Source organism: Arabidopsis thaliana, chromosome 4 (assembly GCF_000001735.4).
Source record: "Arabidopsis thaliana chromosome 4, partial sequence".
NCBI classification, from domain to species: Eukaryota; Viridiplantae; Streptophyta; class Magnoliopsida; order Brassicales; family Brassicaceae; genus Arabidopsis; species Arabidopsis thaliana.
In genome coordinates, this window is record NC_003075.7 from 11,352,007 (window position 1) to 11,375,363 (window position 23,357).

Here is a 23,357-nt window from a genome sequence, read left to right on the forward strand (position 1 = left end):
AGCAAGATTGATCTAAATCCATATATTTCAAAAAAAATTTGTTTACAATGTAAATCCATATTTGTTTGAAGTTTTTACATTTTTTTTTAAAGAGTCGACACGTAGGTCAGATATGCGCACGTAACTGTGTACAAACAAAAGACGTCCGGAGTCGTATAGATCAAAACGAGGCCAGCCAACAACTACCCTTTTGCGATGGATTTGGTAACGCTGACTTTCTTTTCCTTGTACGTATTCATCGACCATCCCAAAAATGAGATTATTTTTTGGACGACAAACATATTCTTTCTATATTGACATATATAACTGTGACGTCATTTTTGTTTTTAATTATTTGAATCAGTAAACCCCCAAAACAGTAGTTAATAAATATGCATTGCTATACAAATATACAATTTGCAAGTAAAATAAATACCATATCCGTACGATGACTTAATTAAAAATATATTCACATTATTTGTTTAACTAAAATTTTATTACTTTTTTCCCCTTGACAAGTTAATACTTCAACTGCGTTCAACACATAAAAATAAATAAATAAATATATATACTTCAACATATATCAAACATTTTAGTATTACCATCCCATATCAAAGAGTAAGAAAAGTAGTAATTATGATGATAGTAAGAAATTAACTCTGTTTTACAATGTTTGAGAAGATAGGGTCACAACTCACAAACTCACATGTACATCAAAGTTTTTATTTGATTAACCAAAATCAAAACTAAACTTTACATTGTACGTACGTTGGTAAAAAAAATTTGTCATCTTTTAATTACTTAATTTGCTTGACCTAACTTCCTATCGACTACTCTGATAAACATACATTATCTAAATAATTAATAGATTAATTAGGGAAGTACCAATAACATATAAAACTCTTGTACAAAACTTTTTTTTAACAAATATTATAACTTTGTTAGTTGACTTAAACCTCATCGCTACATATAAATACAATCCCCATCATCAACATCATTACTGTCTCATGCAAACTCTGACACTTACGAAGAAATAAGTCTACACAAACTAAACCATTGTCTACGTAACCAACAAAACATGACAGAAGAATTCGACACTACGGGAGTTTGTACCGGAACATGGTGGAGCTCCTCCAACGGCATGTTCTCAGGCTGTTCTCTGCCACGTTCCGCGGAGATTGTTGTCGATTTTGGTGAGATTGAATGGCAAAACATTGATACCCTTGATGCCAAAACTTACAACGAGAACTACCTTAGTACTTCCACATTCTTAGGCAATGCAAATCTTGATACCACATCACAAATCTACGTTTCGAGTCCATCTAACATGTAAGTCCATTTATCATCTTACGTGACGTATAACGTAAAATCATGATCTTTGTTCCTGAATCCTGACATTCTTTTTCTTTTCTCTTTTTTACCAGCCATGAAGAAGAACGATACAATCAGATAAATAGTTTTCTAGAAGGATTGTTTGATTCTAGTGAGCAATTATTGGTTCCTAACTGTCCCAAACCAGAACTATTCGAAAGCTTTCACTTCTTTGATGACGTTTTCCCGAACGAATCAAGAATGATATCAGTATTTGATCACCAAAAACCCAAGGAAGACATGCAAGCTTGCAAGAGTCTGACTACATGCAAGGTGGGCAAATCTATTTAATTAGTTTCTTTTAATAGAGATATTTTACAATATTTCTGTAGATTTTGACATTGTGACCAATTATTTTTAGAGAGCAAGTGAGAAAAGTGGAGAACTCGAAGATATTGAGTCATCACAGCCATTAAAAAGGCCAAGACTTGAGACACCATCTCATTTTCCGAGCTTCAAAGTTAGTAACAAATGATCTTACTACAGTTTTCAAGGATTGTCATTTATCACTAAAAAAAGTTAGTTATGCTAAGAAACACATACCCATGCACAAACTATTGCTGATATTTTTCCAAAAACTATTTTGATTGATAAGGTTCGTAAAGAGAAACTCGGAGATCGAATTACCGCGCTTCAACAGTTAGTTTCACCCTTTGGCAAGGTTTGTGTTCATCATGAATTCATGATCTGTTATATTGATATCTCTACTATATATTATCCATACATAATTACGAAATTTTTTTAGCTACTTCTGTTTTCAAATTTATTTATTATTATTTTGTGATGATTTTTACAGACAGACACTGCTTCTGTCCTCCATGATGCTATAGATTACATCAAGTTTCTACAAGAACAAATCACTGTAAGTTGATAATCTCTCAAATATGAAATACTACTACTAATTAATTGTTGGTTTTAGTTAACTGTTATATTTATTCTTTTTATAATCATTTAAATAGGAAAAGGTCTCTACTAGTCCACACCTGAACTCTATAGGATCTGGTGAACAGAAGCAGGTACTTAACTTAGTTAACGGTTAAACAACTCTATAATCTAAAATCAATTAAGTAGTTTGATTTTTGTTCTTTTGCTTATGATCATTAATAAGATTCTTTCAATTTCTAGTGGTCAGACAAATCAAGCAATAATACTCATAATCAAAATTGTAGTCCAAGACAAGATCTTCGAAGCCGCGGTCTTTGTCTGATGCCGATCTCAAGTACTTTCTCCACTCCTCCGCAGCATTTGGACACATCTAGTTTGTGGAATTAGACTCTTATACTGAATCAAAAATGTAACATTAGTACATTACACATGAAAACTCATAGATTAGTTTTGTTCTAAGAACTGTAAAGTCTGGTGTTAATTTGTGTATAAAATGTGATGTCTCGTTCCATTACTTCCTACAAATTTAGAGCCTACTTCGTGGAATGGCCGAAAGATTAGATAATTTGTGTTTCTTTTTTTGCTGTTTTATCAATCAATACTATTTTATTGAGTATGTTCACTTTTTCTGTTATTTTTTTATTTTTTGGTAAACCACTTATTCTGTCATATTAAAGACAAAAAATTTTTAAAAAAATTGGTCTTAATTTAATGATTTATTCTCACAATATCGTGATTCCACTACACATTATTTAATTTCCACACTCTGTAATAATACCAGTCACAGTCAGAATCTTATAAAGGTATATAGAATATTGTGGATTTTTAAAAAGGATTAGGAAGACAAATTAGATGATTTTTTGTCAACTATAAATTAGGTAATTAATATCTCCATTAAGGAGATCTTTAATTAGAAAAACAATCACTTTAATAAAGCAGCTCTTTTCATAGTACTCAAAGGCTACACACGACTCTGTCTTGTTTTGTTTGTGTGTCCTCAAATCAAGGCATATGATTGAATAAGAAACATAAAGCAGTGATATTTCAGCACTGTTTTCTATAAAAAAAAGAGCACGAGTGTTAAAAAAAAAACAAATAACCCATCTTTTTGTGAAGGAACATTAAATCATTGTGGAGAGAATTCAACAGAGACCATGTGCTTTTGGTACGAGCACGCCACAACTGAATTGAAAACAAAAACCTAAATCGAGTAGACATGGAATCATAAAGTACAGTTACTGGTTTGTCCCAGTGACTATTGTAGTAAAAAAGACAGGTTTGTCTTATGGAATCATCACATTTCTTTGGAGAATAAAGCAAAAGAAAGATCCGGAATATTATTTTCTTCTAGCCATGAATGCTTCAACCAAATTGATCAATCAAAATTCTCAAATTATTTCTGAATGTGATTCAACTAGCAAACAGTATAAATAAAATGCTATTACTAATGGCTTTTCATGTAAAAGCATGGGAGAAAATGTTAGGCTTGACGATTTGAGATGATTTCGCGGACAAGAACACTTGTAACAAAGGGTTAAGATTCAACAGAGAAGGGATTAATTAAATGCTTTGGAAATGTAAAGATTACAATTCTCTTGATGATGAACATTTTGAAACACTTGAAGAAAACTATTATGTATGATCCTTTTATTACTATAATGTACAGAGAAAACAAAAAAAAAGCATTTGCATTTTGCTTTGTTGAAAACGTAAGTCTTTGTTTTGTTCTTCCTTTCTTTTGTACATGAACACTACAAGTCGAAAATCCAACACAGAGATCACCCACACTTACCTCCATATCCAGACCAGATAAACAAAACCACAACAACTATCAACACCAAAACCGCCACCGAAGACAAAGCCCCGATCCTTTCAACATCCATTTCCTCACACTCCCAAAATCATGAACTCATTGGAATCCCAAGTAAAGTATGAACTAAGATAGTAGCATTCCTTCTGATTTTCTCACTCTCATTATCCTCAAAACCAAAGCATATCTCTACAACACCTTCTCTCTTAACCTCATCAACTATCTCTCCGCTACAACAACACAAGCAATTGAGGATAAACAGAGAATACTGAATCCCTTTCAAATTCCCATTCCTCAAAACGTTAACCAAAACCTCAACAAAACCACTTACTTTACTCATCTCTTCTCTTCCTCCTCTACACTTAACCAAAAGTCCCAACACTTCCACTGCTCTCTCTAACCCTGAATCAGCAGCTTCAACCAAAATAGGCACCGACCCACAATCCACAACCCGTTTCCGATTATCGGGAAACGAGCAAAGAGCGTAAAGAGCCGTAGCTGATTCCTTTCTCTCCCTATCATTCCCTACCCGGAGAAGAGAAACAAGAGCAGAGATTGCATCAGGATATGATCCAATAGTAGCTTTATTCACTTCAACAACAGCTAAACTCGTTAACAGAGTAGCAGCAATCGCTTTACAATCCGGTGACCCGACTCGTAAAACAGTAACAATCCGTCTTATCACTCCATCAGCGACTAAACCAACTTTGTTATCATCTTCTAAACTAAGATTCAAAAGCAAAGACAGAGACTTTTCTTGTAAAACCTGATTACAAGAGTCAACACAATCCAGAGCCGCACGAACTGCTCCTGACTCAGTAACTTTCCTCCTGATTGACGAGTCTCGCTTCGTGAGTCGGACGAGTCGAGTCAAAGACTCGAGCTTTGATGCATTAGACGACGATTGAGAGACGAGAGTGGAGATTAAAGCTTGGGATTGAGAGTGAGAGTGTTCTTGTTGAGTTCGAGGACGTGATGATTCCTTAAGACTCACATGGGCGAAGTTTAAAATTAAGCTACGAAGTGCGTGATTGGGAATCAGATAAGGGGTTTCTGATAAGGGTAGCTTGGTGATTGGACAAGTTCGATTGCCGGAGTCAATCCATTGTTGGATAGAGACCCGATCGAAAGTATGACCCGATTGGAGGATAACTGGGTCGGACATGATCTCAAGGGAGATCGGGCATCTGAAATCGTTTGGTAAATCAAAGGCCATCTACACTTTTAGCTCTTTCGAGGTTTTGAATGAGAAAGAGATAAGATTGAGACTGAGAGAGAAAGAGTGAGAGAAGGGTTTACAAGATTCTTGCAGGAACAGAGCAGAGAACCCGGAAAAAAGACGCTTGCTTTTCTCCGTCTTAGAAATTAAAACAGAGAGAGAGAGAGAGAGGGGCTCGTGGACGGTGAACCTTTTTGCAGCAATGGCTACCGTTTGAGATGACGAAGTTGCCCCTTTTGTTTCGTGGATGTCCGGGTAAGGGTATTTTGGGTACAGATGATATTTACTGTCCTAGAATTTGAAAGGACTTTTTTATCTTCCGTCAAGAATTTTGGGTATGTCACACATTGATACCACAGAAAGTAAAAACTTTAATATGTTTACGTAATTACCCGTCGTTAGACGTACATGCAAATATGCAATGGCGGATTAGAAAATGATATTGATTGGGGTCAAAACATAAATTTAAAATTCAGTTTAAATATGTAAACATCAGTTCTTAACAAAATCAACGACCATATATATGTATTTCATAGCAATGATCAAAATTGTTGTTTCAAATTGTCAATATATATCTTGTCTAAAGTTAATATTAAATTGATAATTTTCTCCGCTGCAACTGCGTACATGCATTAAATGTTTAATTTTGTCTGTATTTTACACGTAAACACAAACACACAATTTTCATGTTTTTATGCGTAATTGGTTTTTTTTTTTTTTTTTTTTTTGTTGGGTGTGTATATAATGTGATAAACACAGCTTGCATCATACCACATAAACATATTTTTATGTGTTTGCTTATAAATTTCTGTGTTATTATGCTCTTCCCTTTAAATCAGTTTGTTTCCAGGTACGCACCAAAAGGGTGGTGATCTAGTGGTACATTCCTTTGTGCCATGGATTCACTCCCTTTGTGATACGGATATATATTTTTTAAAAATCAAAAATATATTAAACGTTAGTTGAACAACAACAAAAATATATTCTCAAGGTACGCAATATTGATCCTTGATTAAAAACACTATACATTATAGTCTAACTATTTTTTTTAGTCAAATTTTTCCTCTAATAATGTGGCATTAAAAATTATTTTCTCCTTCGAGTCTTATACGTAGATTTTCTATACTGTTATTTAACTTGGGCTTAAAACAAAAAAAAAACTTGGGCTAAAAGTAAAATTTTCTAATAAAGAAACATAGTAGACGAATTATTTTTGGTTATAACAAAGGCAAGCTATAACAAATGTCAAATATTATAATTGGAGAAAAGAATTGCAATTTGTCTTAGTTTAACAAACCCCTACGTAACTATACAAGGATTGAAATATATTGGTTAAAGGTTAAAAAATTCTGGCAGATTAAAGTATATTGTTGTACAAAAATTTCGAAAATAGGTAGGATATCGAGTTATCGACCACGTATGGAAATTTAAAATACTACTAATCAACATGTCATCCTTATCTGTATCTGATTCGAATATTTTGGATATATAAATTACATATACTGTATATGTGTGTGAATGTACCTATATATATTTTAACCGTGTAAGTATCTTCTTAAACAAAAATCAATAATAATAAAAACTAAAATAAATTGTACAGTTTATTTTTTTCCCCTTATAGAATTTTACGATTTACTTGTATACTGTATACAAATAGTCAAATAGACAACTAATTTTCTGAAAATATGTTTTTTGAATTTTTATTTGAAAAATTCACAAAAAAGTATAAACCTCGAAATAGAAATTTAAAATGAGAATTGTCATTCTTATTAAAGCTTTTATATATGCACTTCTTGCTTTTTGTTTCATCCGCAATTCCGCATGCTCCAAAAATTGGGTTCGTAGAAGAACTTTTTAATAGAAAACGGAAATGAGGTTGAAACATCAATATTCACATGTAAAGTTGTTTTTAATTTTACCAGAAGCTAATTTCTTTTAATTTATTTTGTTTTTAATTTTACGGTGTTGGCATGTCTCATAAAGAATAATTGTTTCGATCTAAAATTTATTTTCGAAATAAACTAAAATTATCTGTTATATGTTTTCCAATAACTCAACTATGTCTCACATAAAAAAAAAAAAACATTTTTACCTCAATGTATTTCTTCTCTTTGGGGTATTTTATGATCTCCGATCCCATCGAATTTATCTAATTCACTATTTTATATAAGCTTAGTAATATATTTTGCCTTTTAGTGTAGACTTTGATAATTTTCTTACTATTTTTGGCAATTGTTTATTGTGAGCATTGAGCAACATATCTGCTTGATGTTACGTAAATATTCTAGGTGTATTATTTATGCGTAACTACAGATTTAAAGGTTAAACCGTACTATACGAACGAGAATAATATATCATTTTTTTTTATCAAAACATAAAATAATAACCCCAAGAAAACCCTTCGAGTCCTATTATTATAATAACATAAAATATATCTTTCTTTTAATTAAAGGTCTTGTTTGCATTCTTTGTTTCCGTTATTAATTTCCACATGCTCCTATGAAAAATTGCATGGATTATCATGAACCTCTTCAATGGAGCATGTGGTAACAATGGGGAAAAAGTATGCATTTAAAACTTTAATGGCGCTGGAAACAATATTTTTTTTTTCAGGTGTAAGTTTTTTTTTTAAATAATCCTTGAAGTGTAAATTTTCGAAAATGAAGAAAGTTATATGAATTAAGGGTTTATTTGTGTTCTACACACATATTCATCGTTAAGTAGTTATACCAGCCTTAATTTCTTTACAATAACATGTAGGATTAAATTAGTACTTGTACGATTTAATTGTATACATTCGAAACAGATAATTATTTTTAGACAATAGGTTATTACATATGCATTTTTTCTTTTAAAATTTAAAGCCGTTTATTGACAACTCTTTATTTTTGGTTGTCATATCCAGAGCCGGGCGAACGTTAGCGAGTATCGGAAGCGACTAAAACTAAAGTGCCTCAATTTTATTTTTTAAGTCAACAAAAAACAAACATCATCTTCTTCGTTCAATAACCGCTTCTTTACTTTGACACTCATTAATATTCTCAACCACTTCACCATTTCCGACATTATTGTCATGTTTTTATCTTTATTTTCCACATATTCATCAAAATTTTCAATTTTTGAAGTACCTGAATAACTCATTTTGTTAAGATTTTGCTGGTTCGTCTTTTAGGTCTCTTTCTTTTTATTTTATATTGTCAATTTCAGAAAAATGATTTTTTTGTTGGCATTTTTATGTAGTAGAAAAAATAAACTTACAATAATTACTTGCAATTTTAATTTGAAAAAGAATTGGATGAAACATCACTAATTTGATTTTAATAGAAATAATTTGGTGAAATAACGTTTAGATAAAATATTTCTCATAGTATCAAAAACCTTAGAATCAAAAACTTGACCAAAGACAAAAGCTCGACGGACGACGGAAGATGTAAACGAAAGCGAAAGCCAACAAATCTTTTTTTAACCCTAGTTGATGTATATGTCTACTTATTTAATTAATTAATAAATTAGAACCTCTGTTGTAAAATTAAATTGTAGAAGTCCATATTTTTCTAAGATTTCTTTTCATTTTAAGTTTCACTGTTTATAACACTCATATCCTACTATATTATTTGGGAAGTACATTTTAAATGTAACCTTAATTTTTGTAAGTAATTACATAGGTATGCCATTAGAAATAAAATTTTAAAGAGTAAATTAATTTATCTCTTTAAGGATTAAAAAGTCAAATACTAATTTAATTAATTAAATTAATTAAAAAATGAAATACATTATTAATTTCCAAAAATAATAGCCAATCAAAATCAACATATAAGATTTGATATCTAAATTTTAATTAATTTAATTTAATTAGAAAAACGAAATACATTATTAATTTCCAAAAAAGTAACCAATTAAAATCAATAAATTATATTTGGTATCTAAATTATCATATTAATTTTTTTATTAATTATTATATTTCACTTCTCATCTTTATATGATTCTATTTTTACGGAAAAATAATATCATCATTATAAAAAAATAATTAGAGTTTTTTCGCATATGCCATAATTTGAATTTTTAAAAACGAATATAAACTGTTCAATACATGAAATAATATAATAACGGGTGAAAAATAGATTTAAGAAAACTTTCTACTGAGTAACGGGACATAAATTTGAAATATTTATATTCAATTTCATACATATTATATTGAAAATTTATAATATTATATACTACAATAGTTAATAACATATTAGATGTGATTCAATTTTTAATACAAGCTGGAAAATCTTAGAATTGACGGGTTTAGATCGATATTAATACAAGATGGTATGCTACATGTGAAACTCTTAAATTAACAATCAAACTACAAGTGTATAATCTTAAACACTAAACAATATAGATAATATCAACAAAACATATACAACTCACAGTTTACTATACATTTAAAATCAAATAAAATAATATCATATATTTTTAAATCATCTTTATAATAAAAGTTTTTAGTTTAACTAAAATATAAGCCTACCTGCGGTATACTGCAGATTAATCTCTAGATTATAGGGCTTATTGGAACTAAAGACGGGTCATCAAAGATTTCCTAAACTGAAGCAAAATATACTGAATATTCAAATATTTATATGTTACCAAATTATAAACAAATAAGTCAATTTAATATTTTATATATGAAATCAATTAAAATTATAATCACATAAAAATTAGCACAAAAAAAAGTATTCAACAATTAAAAAATTATCAAATCTCTGTGTTATATAAGTTATGATACTATATTTGAATAAAGTGTAATATACCTTTTTAATTTGTATTCTTTAACTAATTTAAGCTAACTAATATATTTGCTAATCTTATATCTATCAAAACCGACTATCGTTTCTTATCTCTATAGTATTTTTGCAAGACTTTTTTGGTGGATTTGGATAAAAATGCATTCGGGTCATATGGTACATTCCCCTATTAAATAAATATGGTGCACTCCTATGTTATTAGCTAAAATATTTAGATTATAATTCAGAGTCATATCATTAATAAAACTAATATTAATAAAATAAATGACTTTTTGGCAAGACGGATTTGGAGGGACATGTTTTTGAATCAACATTAATAAAAAAGTAAAATATAATTAATCCACCGTTTCAATATGGGTTAAATCTTTAATTTATTATTTTTTAAGACCACTAATATTAAACATATCAAATCATCCTAATTTAGAAAAAATTATATAAAACAAAAAATGTTATGTTGTATGTATAATATTACTATATATAAAATTAAACTATAAAATATAAATGTATTAGAGAATGATACAATTTGCAAAACTTTTATATATAAAAAATAATTCTTAAATTTTTAAAATTACTACTTAAAAAAAAAATCATGGGACGGGTAAAGAAATTACAGAACGTGTTTTATTTTGGAATTGGGTTATATGGTGGATGTATTTGAATCAATATTTATAAAATTTTAAAATATTATTAATATGTTGTTTTAATAGGGGTCAAAACTTCAGTTTTTTTTAACAATTGTCTCATGAATTCGTGGTATAGCGTTACTTAATAACAATTATAAACTGTAAAATATAAATATTTTGTAAAAATATAATTTGCAAGTTTTAATATATATTACTTTTAAAAATAAATCGTCCCGCGATATACCGCGGGTTAAAATCTAGTTAATTTATATATTTTAGCTAAGGATAAACTACATATCACTAATAAATATATGTCCCATAATTTGTTTTCAAAATTGCATGCCCCAAGCAACGGCTTTTTTTTTTCTTTCATTGTTGCACGGCTCTGGTCATATCCATATTTTATCTGATTGCTCTATACTGAACTTGTATCGGTTTCCTTCGCATGATCCAGAAAGTGGTTTCATAGAAATACCTTTATAATGGATCATGTGGTGAAAACAGATATAAAGTATACGTTTATGGTAGTCAAATGGGTGTGATAATTACGGGTTAAACCAATATAAATTATGATGGTCTGATTATGATCATGCCTAAAATCAAAAGCCTATATATACTAAAATCCAATTTAATCCAAACACAAATAGGTTGAACTCATCTGAACATAGACCATCCAAAAAACTATAAAAATTAGGATTTTTTTAAATTTGGGAGAAAATTTATTCCTTTCAGCAAATTAGGATTTACTTTATTTACCCATTTAGATCTGAACAACCCATTTGACATGGTTGGAGGACGATGATACGAAAAGAAACTACCTTTGTCACTGTGATTGATTAGATATGAGAAGTTGAAACGAAGATAAGCTGTGTTGTTACAACTCCGAACTTCGATTAAACGATTCTCTCACAACTCTCAATCACTCGTTTGTACTCTCAAGAACTTGAATCACAACAAAGAGAAAGAAAACAGAGCACACGCGTGATTTGTTACCCAGTTCAACGGATCGATGTGATCACGTCTACGTTTGGGGCCGAATCAATTCGGCAATTCACTAACAACAAGAGATGAACAAGTCTCAAGCTCGAGCTCACAACAATGGAGTCTCTCAGCTTTCTGTTACAACAGAATAACAAACTCTCACTTTCGAAATGAATACAAAGAAGAAGAAGAAGAAGACTTTATATAGAGTCAACTTAATGAAACCCTCTCTCGCGAAAAGAGTATTCCATTTAACCAGCTTCCAATGTGATTCAATCGTCTTCTGTAAACCGGTCTTCAATTCTCAATAACCAAGCATTAAACCGAATGCAAAGTTGAATCAGAACCAAATACCACAACACTCCACCTTGATTCTACTTTTCATCATCTCCTAGTGAACTGCACTTCATGAATTTAACCTTCGGAAACAAGACTTAAGAGTCTTACCTTTGTAGCTTTAGAACATCCAAAGCTTCCTCAAACTTCTTTACTGGTATGCACTTTGTGAGCATATCTGCAGGATTCACAGAAGTGTGAATTTTCCTGACCTTTACCTCACCAGCTTCTATGATGTCTCTGATGAAGTAGAACTTGACTTCCACATGCTTCGTTCTATCATGGAAGGCATTGTTCTTTGACAAACAAATAGCTGACTGCGAGTCACACCACACGGTTGCAGGTTTTGGCTGCAATCCCATGTCTTCTAGTAACCCTCTAATCCAAATTGCTTCCTTTACAGCTTCCGTAAGGGCAATAAACTCAGCCTGTGTAGAAGACAAAGCTACAACATGCTGTAAACTTGATTTCCAGCTCACAGTGTTACCACCAACTGTGAAAACATATCCACTGATTGACCTTCTTTTGTCTAGGTCTGCTGCATGATCAGAGTCACAATACCCTTGTACTTCGAGATTAGCTCCTTTAGTGAACACCACAAGTCTCTTGAGCCCTTTAAGTACCTTAGTAACCACTTTACTGCTTCCCAGTGCATCTCACCAGGTCGACTCATGAACCTGCTTACTAAACCCATGGCATAAGCAACATCCGGTATAGTTCCAATCATGGCATACATCACACTACCCACTGCACTTGAATATGGAACCACTTCAGGATCCACACTTCCAATCTCATCAATGAGTGATGTTAACTTGAAGTGAGCTCCCATTGGAGTACTCACTACCTTAGCATCTGCCATTCTAAATCTTTGTATTACCTTGTCAACATATCTCGTTTGAGATAAGCGCAGAGTACCCTCTTTCCTGTTTCTGATAATATCAATTCCAAGTATTCTGCTAGCTGCTCCCATATCTTTCATTTCAAATTTAAGACTGAGAGCTTCCTTAAGCTTGCTAATTTCTGACTTACTCTTAGCAGCTAACAACATATCATCCACATACAGTAGAAGATAAACAAACTCACCAGGGTTAACTTCTTTCACATAAACGCATGAATCATGTTCACTTCGAGCAAACTGCAGACTCAACATGAAAGCATGAAACTTCTTGTTCCACTGCCTTGGTGCCTGTTTCAAGCCATATAGAGATTTCTTTAGTAAACATACCTGATCTTTCTCTGGATTTACTTCGAATCCTTCAGGTTGTTCCATGTAAAGCACTTGGTCAAGCTCTCCATGCAGAAATGTTGTTTTAACATCCATCTGTTCCAGCTCCATATCATCTTTCACAACAGCTGACATGAGAATCCTGATTGAAATGTGCTTGACTACTGGAGCAAACACCTCCTCATAGTCAATTCCTTTCTGTTGTGTAAACCCTCTGGCTACTAACCGAGCCTTATACCTCTGAGCTTCAACTCCTGGAATACCTGGCTTCAGTTTAAACAACCACCTGCAGCTAATCACTTTCTGCTCTTTAGGCCATTCAACTATATCCCATGTTCCATTCTTGAGTAATGAATCAATTTCTTCTTTCATTCCTCCATTCCATTTAATCCAATGTTTGTCTTTCTTTGCATCATGATAGCACTGCGGTTCTTCTGACTCAATTTCTTCAGCCATAACCAATGCCAAAGCAAAATGGGTATAGTCGGCCAACTTCTGAGGTGGGTTTGGTGCTCTTCTTTCTCTGTCTCTAGCTGACTGATAGTTACTGAGATCAATACTTGCAATGAGTGGTTCTTGAGTTACTGAGTTCTCTGAATCAGACTCTTGGTCAATTTCTTCTATGGTAACTCCACCTGTTTTAGAACACTCTCCATGTTCTTTAACTGAAACCTGAAACTCATTGTAACCTTCTAAGTCACTGATGTCTTTCACAGACTGTTCACTGCTCTCCCTTATATCCTTGTACACCTGATTTTCATTAAACACTATGTTCCGACTAATGACACACTTCTCTTCATCCAATAGCCACACCTTGTACCCTTTAGTACCTTGTGGATATCCCAAGAAAACACCTTTTAGTGCCCGCGGTTTTAGTTTTCCTTGATCCAAATGTACATATGCTATGCACCCGAATCTTCTCAGATGTTTGTATCCTGGCTTCTTGTCGAGCCACAATTCCTCAGGGACATTGTGATCTACAGCAGATGCAGGTGATCTATTCACCAAGTAGGCTGCAGTAGCAGCTGCTTCAGCCCAGAAAACTTCTTCAAGACCTGACTCATTCAACAAGCACCTTACCTTTTCCATTAAGGTTCTATTCATTCTTTTAGCAACACCATTTTGTTGAGGAGTGTAGGTACACGTTCTATGCCTCTCAATTCCATTCTGCTTGCAAAACTCATCGAACTTGAGATTGCAGAACTCAAGACCATTATCAGTTCGCAGTATCTTAACCTTCTTGTTTACTTGATTCTCAACAAGCTCTTTCCATTCACAGAACCTTTCAAATGTCTCATCCTTTGTTTTCAGGAACATAAGCCAAACTTTTCTGGATTTATCATCTATGATGGAGAGAAAATACTGTTTTCCTGATAGTGATGGAGTAACATTTGGTCAACCCCATAAGTCAGCATGAATGTATCCTAAAACCTCATCTGTGATGTGCTTTCCAACATTAAAACTCAGCTTCTTAGATTTTCCCATAACACAGTTCTCACAGAAGCTTAACTCCTTAATGTCTTTCTTTTCAAGCAGACCTTTCTCTGCTAAGATCTTCATGTTATTTAAACTCATGTGTCCAAGCCTGCAATGCCACAACTCAGTCTTCTCATTTGATCCTTCAACATTACAGTTTTCATTAACCACAGTGTGTCCATCCAAGACATACAAGCCATTCACTAAGTTCCCACACAAAGCAGTCTTGTTTTCCTTGTAAAATCTGACTTTACCATCTCCACCTTCATGCTTGTAACCAAGCTTGTCAAGAGTACCAGTGGAGATTAGATTTCTTCTTAGATTCGGTACAAACCTGACATTCTTCAATACCCTGATGGATCCACCATGAGTATTGACTTTCACAGTGCCACTTCCCTTTGACTCAACTGTGTGATCATCACCAAGCAAGATCATAGTAGTCTCATTTTCATTAAACTCAGAAAACCAATCCATTCTAGATGTCATGTGATATGTACACCCGGAATCTATCACCCATTTGTCCTTTGCTTCCTGATCATACATACTCAAAGCTTCTGAGTATACCAACTTTTCTGTAATCACACCTGCTTTTCCTTGTCCTTCATTCTCAAGCTTTCTCTTTCCAGCATAGCAATCTTTCTTGACATGTCCTTCTTTCTTGCAAAACCAGCAAGTTAGACGACTCTTAGAGTTTGACCTGCCACGTCCCTTACCTTGACCCTGAGTGTTCTTGGTCTGAGGTCTGCCTCTTTCAGCAGTGTAGAGTGCCGTTGATGCGGGTGCTCTAATTGTTTCCTTTTGCTCAGACAGTTCACGTTCAAGTGACTTTGCAGATGACACCACGTCTTGAACTGAGAGAGTCTTGTTGCCATACTTCAGAGTATGCTTCAATTGAATATAGCTTGGAGGCAACGAGTTAAGAATCAGGATTGCTTGAACTTCTTCGCCTACTTGAATCTGCAGGCTACCTAATTCTGCAACAATCCTCAAGAATTCATCAGTGTTTTGATCAATACTCAAATTATCAACCATCTTGAATGAGTAAAGCCTTAGTTGAGTGTAGATCCGATTAGGCAACGATGTTTCCATGAACAACTTGTTCAATGTTGCCCAAAGTTCTGCAGCAGTAACACAGTGTTGAACTTTAAGAAGAACTGTATCAGTGATGTGATTTATGATGAAGTTCTTCGCTTGATCTGACTGCTCAAACTTAATCGGATCTGGAACTTCTTCAGTTTTCTTTGAATCTGTTTCATCGTCTTCAGATTCTGATTCTTTCTTCTCGCTCTTTACCACAAGAATCGTCTTGGTTAAAGTGAAATCCGATAAAGCAGGCTTTAATCCAAGAACACCAAGCTGAGCTTCGATTCTTATCTTCCACAGAGAGAAGTCGCGATCGCCATTAAAGGTCTTGATCTCCACCTTCGTTGACATCGCCATCGATGGAGTTTTGCCAATAACCTGGCTCTGATACCAATCTGTTACAACTCCGAACTTTGATTAAACGATTCTCTCACAACTCTCAATCACTCGTTTGTACTCTCAAGAACTTGAATCACAACAAAGAGAAAGAAAACAGAGCACACGCGTGATTTGTTACCCAGTTCAACGGATCGATGTGATCACGTCTACGTTTGGGGCCGAATCAATTCGGCAATTCACTAACAACAAGAGATGAACAAGTCTCAAGCTCGAGCTCACAACAATGGAGTCTCTCAGCTTTCTGTTACAACAGAATAACAAACTCTCACTTTCGAAATGAATACAAAGAAGAAGAAGAAGAAGAAGACTTTATATAGAGTCAACTTAATGAAACCCTCTCTCGCGAAAAGAGTATTCCATTTAACCAGCTTCCAATGTGATTCAATCGTCTTCTGTAAACCGGTCTTCAATTCTCAATAACCAAGCATTAAACCGAATGCAAAGTTGAATCAGAACCAAATACCACAACATGTGTCAATTATATAAAGGTTAAACCGTTATCACAACCTAATCAAACAAAACAAATAAAAGCAATTCTCCCACAAAAAAGGATCCATTCCTATTAAAGTCTTGTTTGCACATTTTGTCTTTGTTATTTTCGCATGCTCCTTTGAAACTTTTTGTGCATGGATGTGAAACTCTTCACTGGAGCATACGGCGATAACGAAAACAAGGTGTGCATATAAACTTTAGTAGTAATGGAATGAAATAAGAATTATAAGTGGAACGGCCAAGCCGACTCTACTTGCGTTTTCTGTCAAGACCCACTAGAAACAAGAGCTCACCTCTTCTTCCATTGTCACTACGCCAATCAAATCTGGGAACGTATAGCGAAAGGCTTCATGGGCGAGCAGTACACATCAAACTGGGACCAACTTACCTCGCTCATCGCGGGAACATCACTTGAGCCGCATCCTCTGTTTCTCTTGCGGTATGCTCTTCAAACCACCATTCACACAATTTGGAGAGAGCGAAACAATCGTCGGCATGGAGAAAATTCAAGCACAGTCCACCAATTGGAGAAAACCATCGACAAAATAATTCGAAACAGAATCACCCTTCTCGGCAACTCGGAAATCAAAAATATGAGAATCTCCTCTGTTTTTGGTTCTCCACTAGAAGCTAATCTTTGTCATGTAGAGAACTTTTTTTTATTCTTTTTGAACTGTTGCACTTGATGTATCAAACGGTTTTTTTGGTGAATATAATTTAACATTCATTCAAAAAAAAAAAAAGAATTAATTAGTAAAAAAAAAAGTTCCATAATCATTGTCAATTTAGGATTTTCTGGTCAGGTCTTATGTAGTTAGGCATCATTCATGTAAGGCAAAAAGATTCTCTCTATTAACAAGTCATTGGTTCAAACCCACTATATGCATTCTTTTCAAACAATTTTTTTTTTTTATTGGAACATCAATTATCTGGCTTGGTTTATGCAGCCCATACATTTGGGCCGGTACTGCTTTTAGTATTCTGTTTTTTTTTTAAAATTTTATGTTGGTTTTCCTCTTCTATTAGTTTCTTATTATTTTGATCTGTTTTTTTCGAGTAATGGATACCAGTTCTAATGAAAGCAGCCAAGATTGTAGTTCTAAATGTGAAAAAGAACTTAAAGATTACGACGAAGATGTTAACTTTTAAGTATATGAAAAGAGGATTATCAATCGTCGTTAGATAATCCAATATTGTAATACTAATTAGGTTGTCGAGTTCTAGAAATGGAGTTTTCCACTGTTGTAATAGCTTGCGAAACTTGTGTTATATATAAAACCGAAACACTTAAGAGAAAAAGACAAAATTGTTTTGTGGGCTGTATAACGTAACTAATATTTGTAAAGTCGGTCCGCCCTTGAACACATACACACTTTTTTTGTGTTTCTCTGTTCACGAGTTATAGGGGTTTAGTTATAGCTTACAATTTTTTTTTTTTTTGTAACAAGTTATAGCTTACATGAACATGCACTAATCGTTTTGTGACGTTTCATTACGTAATGTCAAACGTTATGGGTATATAACAATGTTAAGATTAAGTTTTTTATATATAAATAGATGATTAATTGTACCTTAATTAAAAGTAACTTGTTCACTTAGATTGTTCTTAGTATGAGGTGTTCTCGTACTAAGTAGAGTCTAAGAGAACAAGATCATTTTATATTTTAATTTACACAAAAGTCATAAGATCCGTTGGTTCTTTTTTCGTTACTCGTTAGTTGTGTTTTCGTAATACAGTTTTTTACGATTAGTACCAACCGGTGGTTTTAAATATTGCGTATAACCAAACCAACCAAAACTGAAAAAGAATTATGAATATCAAATAGTTCTTTTGGTTTTGATTGGTTAACCGTAAAAAGTATAAAACATCAATTGTTACTAATCATAAAAAATAGTGTTACGACTTACGAGTAGAGAGCCAAGTATTTTGGATGATTATTCCGGTACGTATATAGAAGTTTTGTTTTAATAATAAGGGATAGTAATTAATGTGATCATATTTACATCATAGGTCATAAAAAGTCTTTGCAAATCCTATCACTACCACACACACAAATCTATTATACAAAGTTTACATAGATTTTTCCTAAGTTTTTTTTTCTCGTTTTCTTCATTATTTTGTTTTTTTTTCCCTGTAATTTTGTTTTGATTTTAATTCTCATTAAATGATTCTTAAGTTCTAAAATCATCGTTAGGCCTTTCATATATCACTATTGAAGATTTCAATAATGACATACTCATTATTTATTAGCCAACTTATGAGATCTAAGAAAATTTTTAACCAAATCCAACTCATAATTATTAATTTTCCACTTTTAAAAATTTACTAAAATAGAAATTCATATAAATTTAAATAATTACATTTAGAAGATTATTGATATTGTAAATAAAACAAACAAATAACTATGAGGTTTAATGTAACAAAAATTATTTTTTTGCTCCGATTAGTAACGATAATTAAAAAGAACAATAGGTATAGAAAAAAGAATGAATGAAAAAAGAACAAAAAAGAAAGGAAAATGACAAAAGTATGAACAAAAATAGGAACATATGTAGATAAGAAATTGAACAAACTTTTATGGTAAATGGCAACCCAAAAATTTAATAAATATTCAAAAAATATTTTTATCTAAGAGCTTTTATATAGTGAGAGATTTGCAAAACTACCATTTTTTCTACCTTTTAACAACAATACCCTTTTATGTTGTCCATTTTTAAAGATACTCTTTCCTCTCAACAGAATAACCAAATTACCCTCATTTAATAATAACATATAATTGGATACTGAAATTTTCTCGCAAAAAAAAAATTTCCACCAAACTTTTTTCCCGCCAAAAATTTTTCCCGTAACAAAATCCTTGTAAAGTTTTTTAAAAATTATTTAAAAGAACCTTGTAAAATTTTCTAAAAGCTTTGATAGTTGTTAAAAACCCTAATAAATCATTTTAAAACCTCTTAAAATCTTTATAAAGTCTTTAAAAACATATGTTAATACTTTAAAACCCCTTTTTAAACCTTTGTAAATCATTTTAAAACCTTTTACACTAGTTTTACAATATTTACAAGAATTTTTAAAAAGTTTTAAATGGATTTACAAGGATTTTTAAACCTTTGAAATCCTTTTAAAATCTTTTTAAAACTCTTATAAAGTCTTTACGATCATTTTTTAATTCAAAGAAAATTTTTTTAAAATATTTTAAAACATTTATAACTCTTTTTGAACCATTTTAAAACTCTTGTGAACCTTTACAAAAGGTTTTTAAAAAATTTACAAGAGTTTTTAAAGGATTTTAAAACTCTTGTAAACCTTTTAAAATCTTTTAAAAACTATTGCAAATCCTTTAAAACCCTTGTAAATCATTTAAAAATCTTTTAAAAACTCTTGTGAACCCTTTAATAATTTTTGAACCATTTTAAAATTCTTGTGAACCTTTACGAAAGGTTTTAAAAAGATTTACAAGAGTTTTAAAGGATCTTCTTGTAAATTCTTTAAAAATCTTTTAAAAACTCTTGGAAATCTTTTAAAACCTTTTTAAACCCTTTAAAAATCTTTTAAAAACCCTTGTAAATCTTTTAAAGCTCTTGTAAATCTTTGAAAGCCCTTTAAAAATCTTTTGTAAATCTTTTAAAACCTTTAAAAATCCCTTGTAAAGTTTTTAAAACCCTTTAAAAATCTCTTGTAAATCTTGTAAAACCCTTTAAAAATCCCTTGTAAATCTTTTAAAACCCTTTAAAATTCTTTTAAAATCCATTGTAAACCTTTGTAAAACATAGGTAAATACTGTAAAACCCCTATTTAAACGTTTGTAAATCATTTAAATTTTTTTTACAATAGTTTAACAAGATTTACAAGAGTTTTTTAAGAGTTTTAAAAGGATTTACAAGGATTTTTAAACCTTTGAAATCGTTTTAAAATCTTTTAAAACTCTTATAAAGTCTTTACAATCATTTTTTTTCTCTTAAGAAAAAAAATGTAAGTATTTTAAAATATTTTTAACTTTTTTTGAACTATTTTAAAACTCTTGAGAATCTTTACAAAAGATTTTAAAAAAATTTACAAGAGTTTTTAAAAGATTTTAAATCTGAATGTTAGAAGGTAGGTGTGAAGGTATGGTAGAAGGTAGGTGTGAAGAGGAAAGGTTCGAGAGAAAAACAAATTTGAAAGAAGAACATTAAACGGAAATAAAGGTTACAAATAGTTCGAGAGAGATTGCAAGAAAATTGAATAGAAAAAATTGTTTTGCCAACGCCGGCAAGGCAAAGCTCCACCAGCGGTGGAGGCGGGATTTGGTGAAGGTTCCTCGATAACCACATCTAGGAGTGGTTTTTTCTTTAGTCACGAGTCCACTAACACTGCACATGAATGATACTAAACCCTAAGTAGATAATATTTAGGGAACGTCGCAAGAGTTTTAATCTAAAATAAATGATCAAATCAATTAACATGTTTAATCAAAATAAACAATTTATTTTTAAATATATATAGTACAAGGTATACGTAATAGTATATTCACAAAATAGAATAGTATCTCTCACAAATCTCTCAAAATCAAAATCGATTTATTGGCTATTTTCTATTGGAATTTCTACCATCGTAAACCCTTTATCGCTTATAGATCTAAGAAATCCATAACATGATCGTCAATTTGTTGGTTAACAATTCTCTATTTTATTTCCATAGATTTAAGAATTGAAATTCTCAGATTAATTTTGATGGAAAAGTGAAGATTAATCTAACATAATTGACAAAAGGATTTAACTGGAATTTGCTAATATTCCCTAGCTGACGAAGAATAAAAATAGTCAGAGTGATGTTACGCTAATGGTTAGGGTTCTAGCTAATGGTGTTGTTAGAATAGAGTGAATCAAGTTTTGGTGATCATATCGACAGTTAAGAATGATCCATAGATAGTTTTGATTTGTTAAGTTGGTGATGATGTATGTAAAGTTTAGTATGAAAGGAAAGATAGAGATGAAAGGAGCATAATTCACAAATGGGAAGAAAATGTATTCACTAAAGATAAATATGTTTTTATAATAGAAATATAGAGGTTTTTTTTTAAGTGCTAATTTCTTAATTAATTAAATTATTTTTGGTTATAGAGTCAAATTTCCCAAAAATAAATTCGATAACCTATAACACTTTTGGACCCTAAGCCAGGCTTATGTGGCTTATGTCACGGGCCTACTCTCTAGGCGATATGGAGATAGGCACTCTGGCGATAGACAATCACGAGTTAGAGTTTTATTTTTGTTTCATAAAAAGTCGCATTCTATCTTTTTAATGTGATTTTACACTCAGTTTCTTAAATTACTCTTAACCGAAAACTACTTTTCATTGAATGGTAAATCATTATTCACTTATTAAACAGGGACATACATGCATAATTCAAAGATTTTTAATTTGCGTGAAATGTGTCAAAATGACAATTTTTATAAAACCGAAATTATGAGTATAAAGTTCATAAAAAATATATGTTTTCCAGCAAACACAGTAAATTTACAATGATGTGAACTTCCCAACATACATATATACATTTTAAAAGATGTGTTTCAACCACATTTTTCGGTGAGTTTATTATTTAGCTATCTATTAACCTGAATTAAATAAAATTCAAAGATATATGTACCCTTTTACTAAATGCTTGCAGGTTTAATAACACAAATATTATTATGGATCAATTATGGGATTGGCACAATTAAGTCTATGCCTTTGTAAAAAAGGGCATATCTTATATGCCTCACGAATTTAGGTACTTATATCTCTTTGCTTTTTACGATTTTACCCTCCTAATATAAAGCAAATCTCATCAAAAAATAAAAAACAAGTATGAAAATGAAACAATATCATGATCCACGAGCATCTTCTTCTTTTTTTAACCATCAAAAATTTGATTTGATTTGATGAGAATCTCAGATTAGAACCTTTGGGTTCTATATATATTATCATCTAGGGTTTAGATTTTCTCTATGAAAAATCGTTTAATTGGATCCATTGAATTCATCCGAAGAGAATCGACTATTTTAAACCAAAATTATTTTCTTTTTTTCATTACCACAAATCGAAAACGAAAGTCGCCTTAGAAGACCCATAAAATATCATGTTTGAGTTCTATTAAATTTGAATGATCAAAACTGATTTAAAGTTTGTGGAAAAAAAAAGAAAAAAAAAAGAAGAAGAAGAACGATGATAATGAAGATGAAGAAGAAGAAGTAAAACACAGGGGCAATTTTGTCAATTCAAATACTTGGAAGTACCTATTCTTGTAAGCCCAATAGACAAATGCCCAATATCAAATTTTTTGTCAAATAAGTTCCTATTTTAACAATAGCCCCATATTATTATACCTTCATCACATATATGCATGCATTAATCGTTTTGTACAACTTTTAAACGTAAACACGTAAGCACTTTTTATGTTTGTGTATACACAATATTTATGTGCTTTTGTCTATTCATTGTTTTGTTATTCTTTTACGTAAACAAATGAACACATAACTTTTATGTGTTCGATTTTGTGCACAGCTTTGTTGTACTTGTATCTATGTGTACCTATATTTAAACACATTACTTCCAACATATATAAAACATCACAGTACGAATAATCTAACCGAAAAAAGTCGATTAATTCACGCAAGAAAATCATGAAGTCTGCTGTTTTGCGTTTGGGTTCTTATGTTGTCATGT

At 31.7% G+C, this 23,357-nt stretch overlaps 2 protein-coding genes, 2 non-coding genes and 1 pseudogene across 5 annotated transcripts; 3 read left to right on the forward strand and 2 right to left on the reverse strand.

The window, feature by feature from the left end:
* The first annotated feature begins 951 nt into the window (after positions 1-951).
* Positions 952-2,818, forward strand: B70 (basic helix-loop-helix (bHLH) DNA-binding superfamily protein). The gene is made up of 7 exons (NM_118254.4): positions 952-1,308; positions 1,404-1,623; positions 1,712-1,810; positions 1,946-2,011; positions 2,147-2,212; positions 2,310-2,366; positions 2,476-2,818. Exons 1-7 carry the CDS (start codon positions 1,058-1,060, stop codon positions 2,620-2,622), a joined length of 906 nt encoding a protein of 301 aa, NP_193865.2. The 5' UTR covers positions 952-1,057; the 3' UTR covers positions 2,623-2,818.
* Positions 2,819-4,136: 1,318 nt separating this feature from the next.
* On the reverse strand, positions 4,137-5,261 carry PUB8 (plant U-box 8; the record flags this gene model as incomplete). Its single annotated transcript, NM_118255.1, has 1 exon — positions 4,137-5,261. The coding sequence occupies one exon, from the start codon at positions 5,259-5,261 to the stop codon at positions 4,137-4,139; it is 1,125 nt and encodes a 374-aa protein (NP_193866.1).
* Positions 5,262-12,098: 6,837 nt separating this feature from the next.
* Positions 12,099-16,141, reverse strand: AT4G21360 (annotated as a pseudogene; the record flags this gene model as incomplete). The annotated part of the gene is made up of 1 exon: positions 12,099-16,141.
* Positions 16,142-16,745: 604 nt separating this feature from the next.
* On the forward strand, positions 16,746-16,868 carry MIR4239. Its single transcript, NR_142074.1, has one exon. It is a non-coding gene; the product is annotated as a microRNA ath-MIR4239 precursor (primary transcript).
* Positions 16,869-18,256: 1,388 nt separating this feature from the next.
* MIR1887 lies at positions 18,257-18,319 on the forward strand. The gene has a single exon (NR_142075.1). It is a non-coding gene; the product is annotated as a microRNA ath-MIR1887 precursor (primary transcript).
* The last annotated feature ends 5,038 nt before the right edge of the window (positions 18,320-23,357 follow it).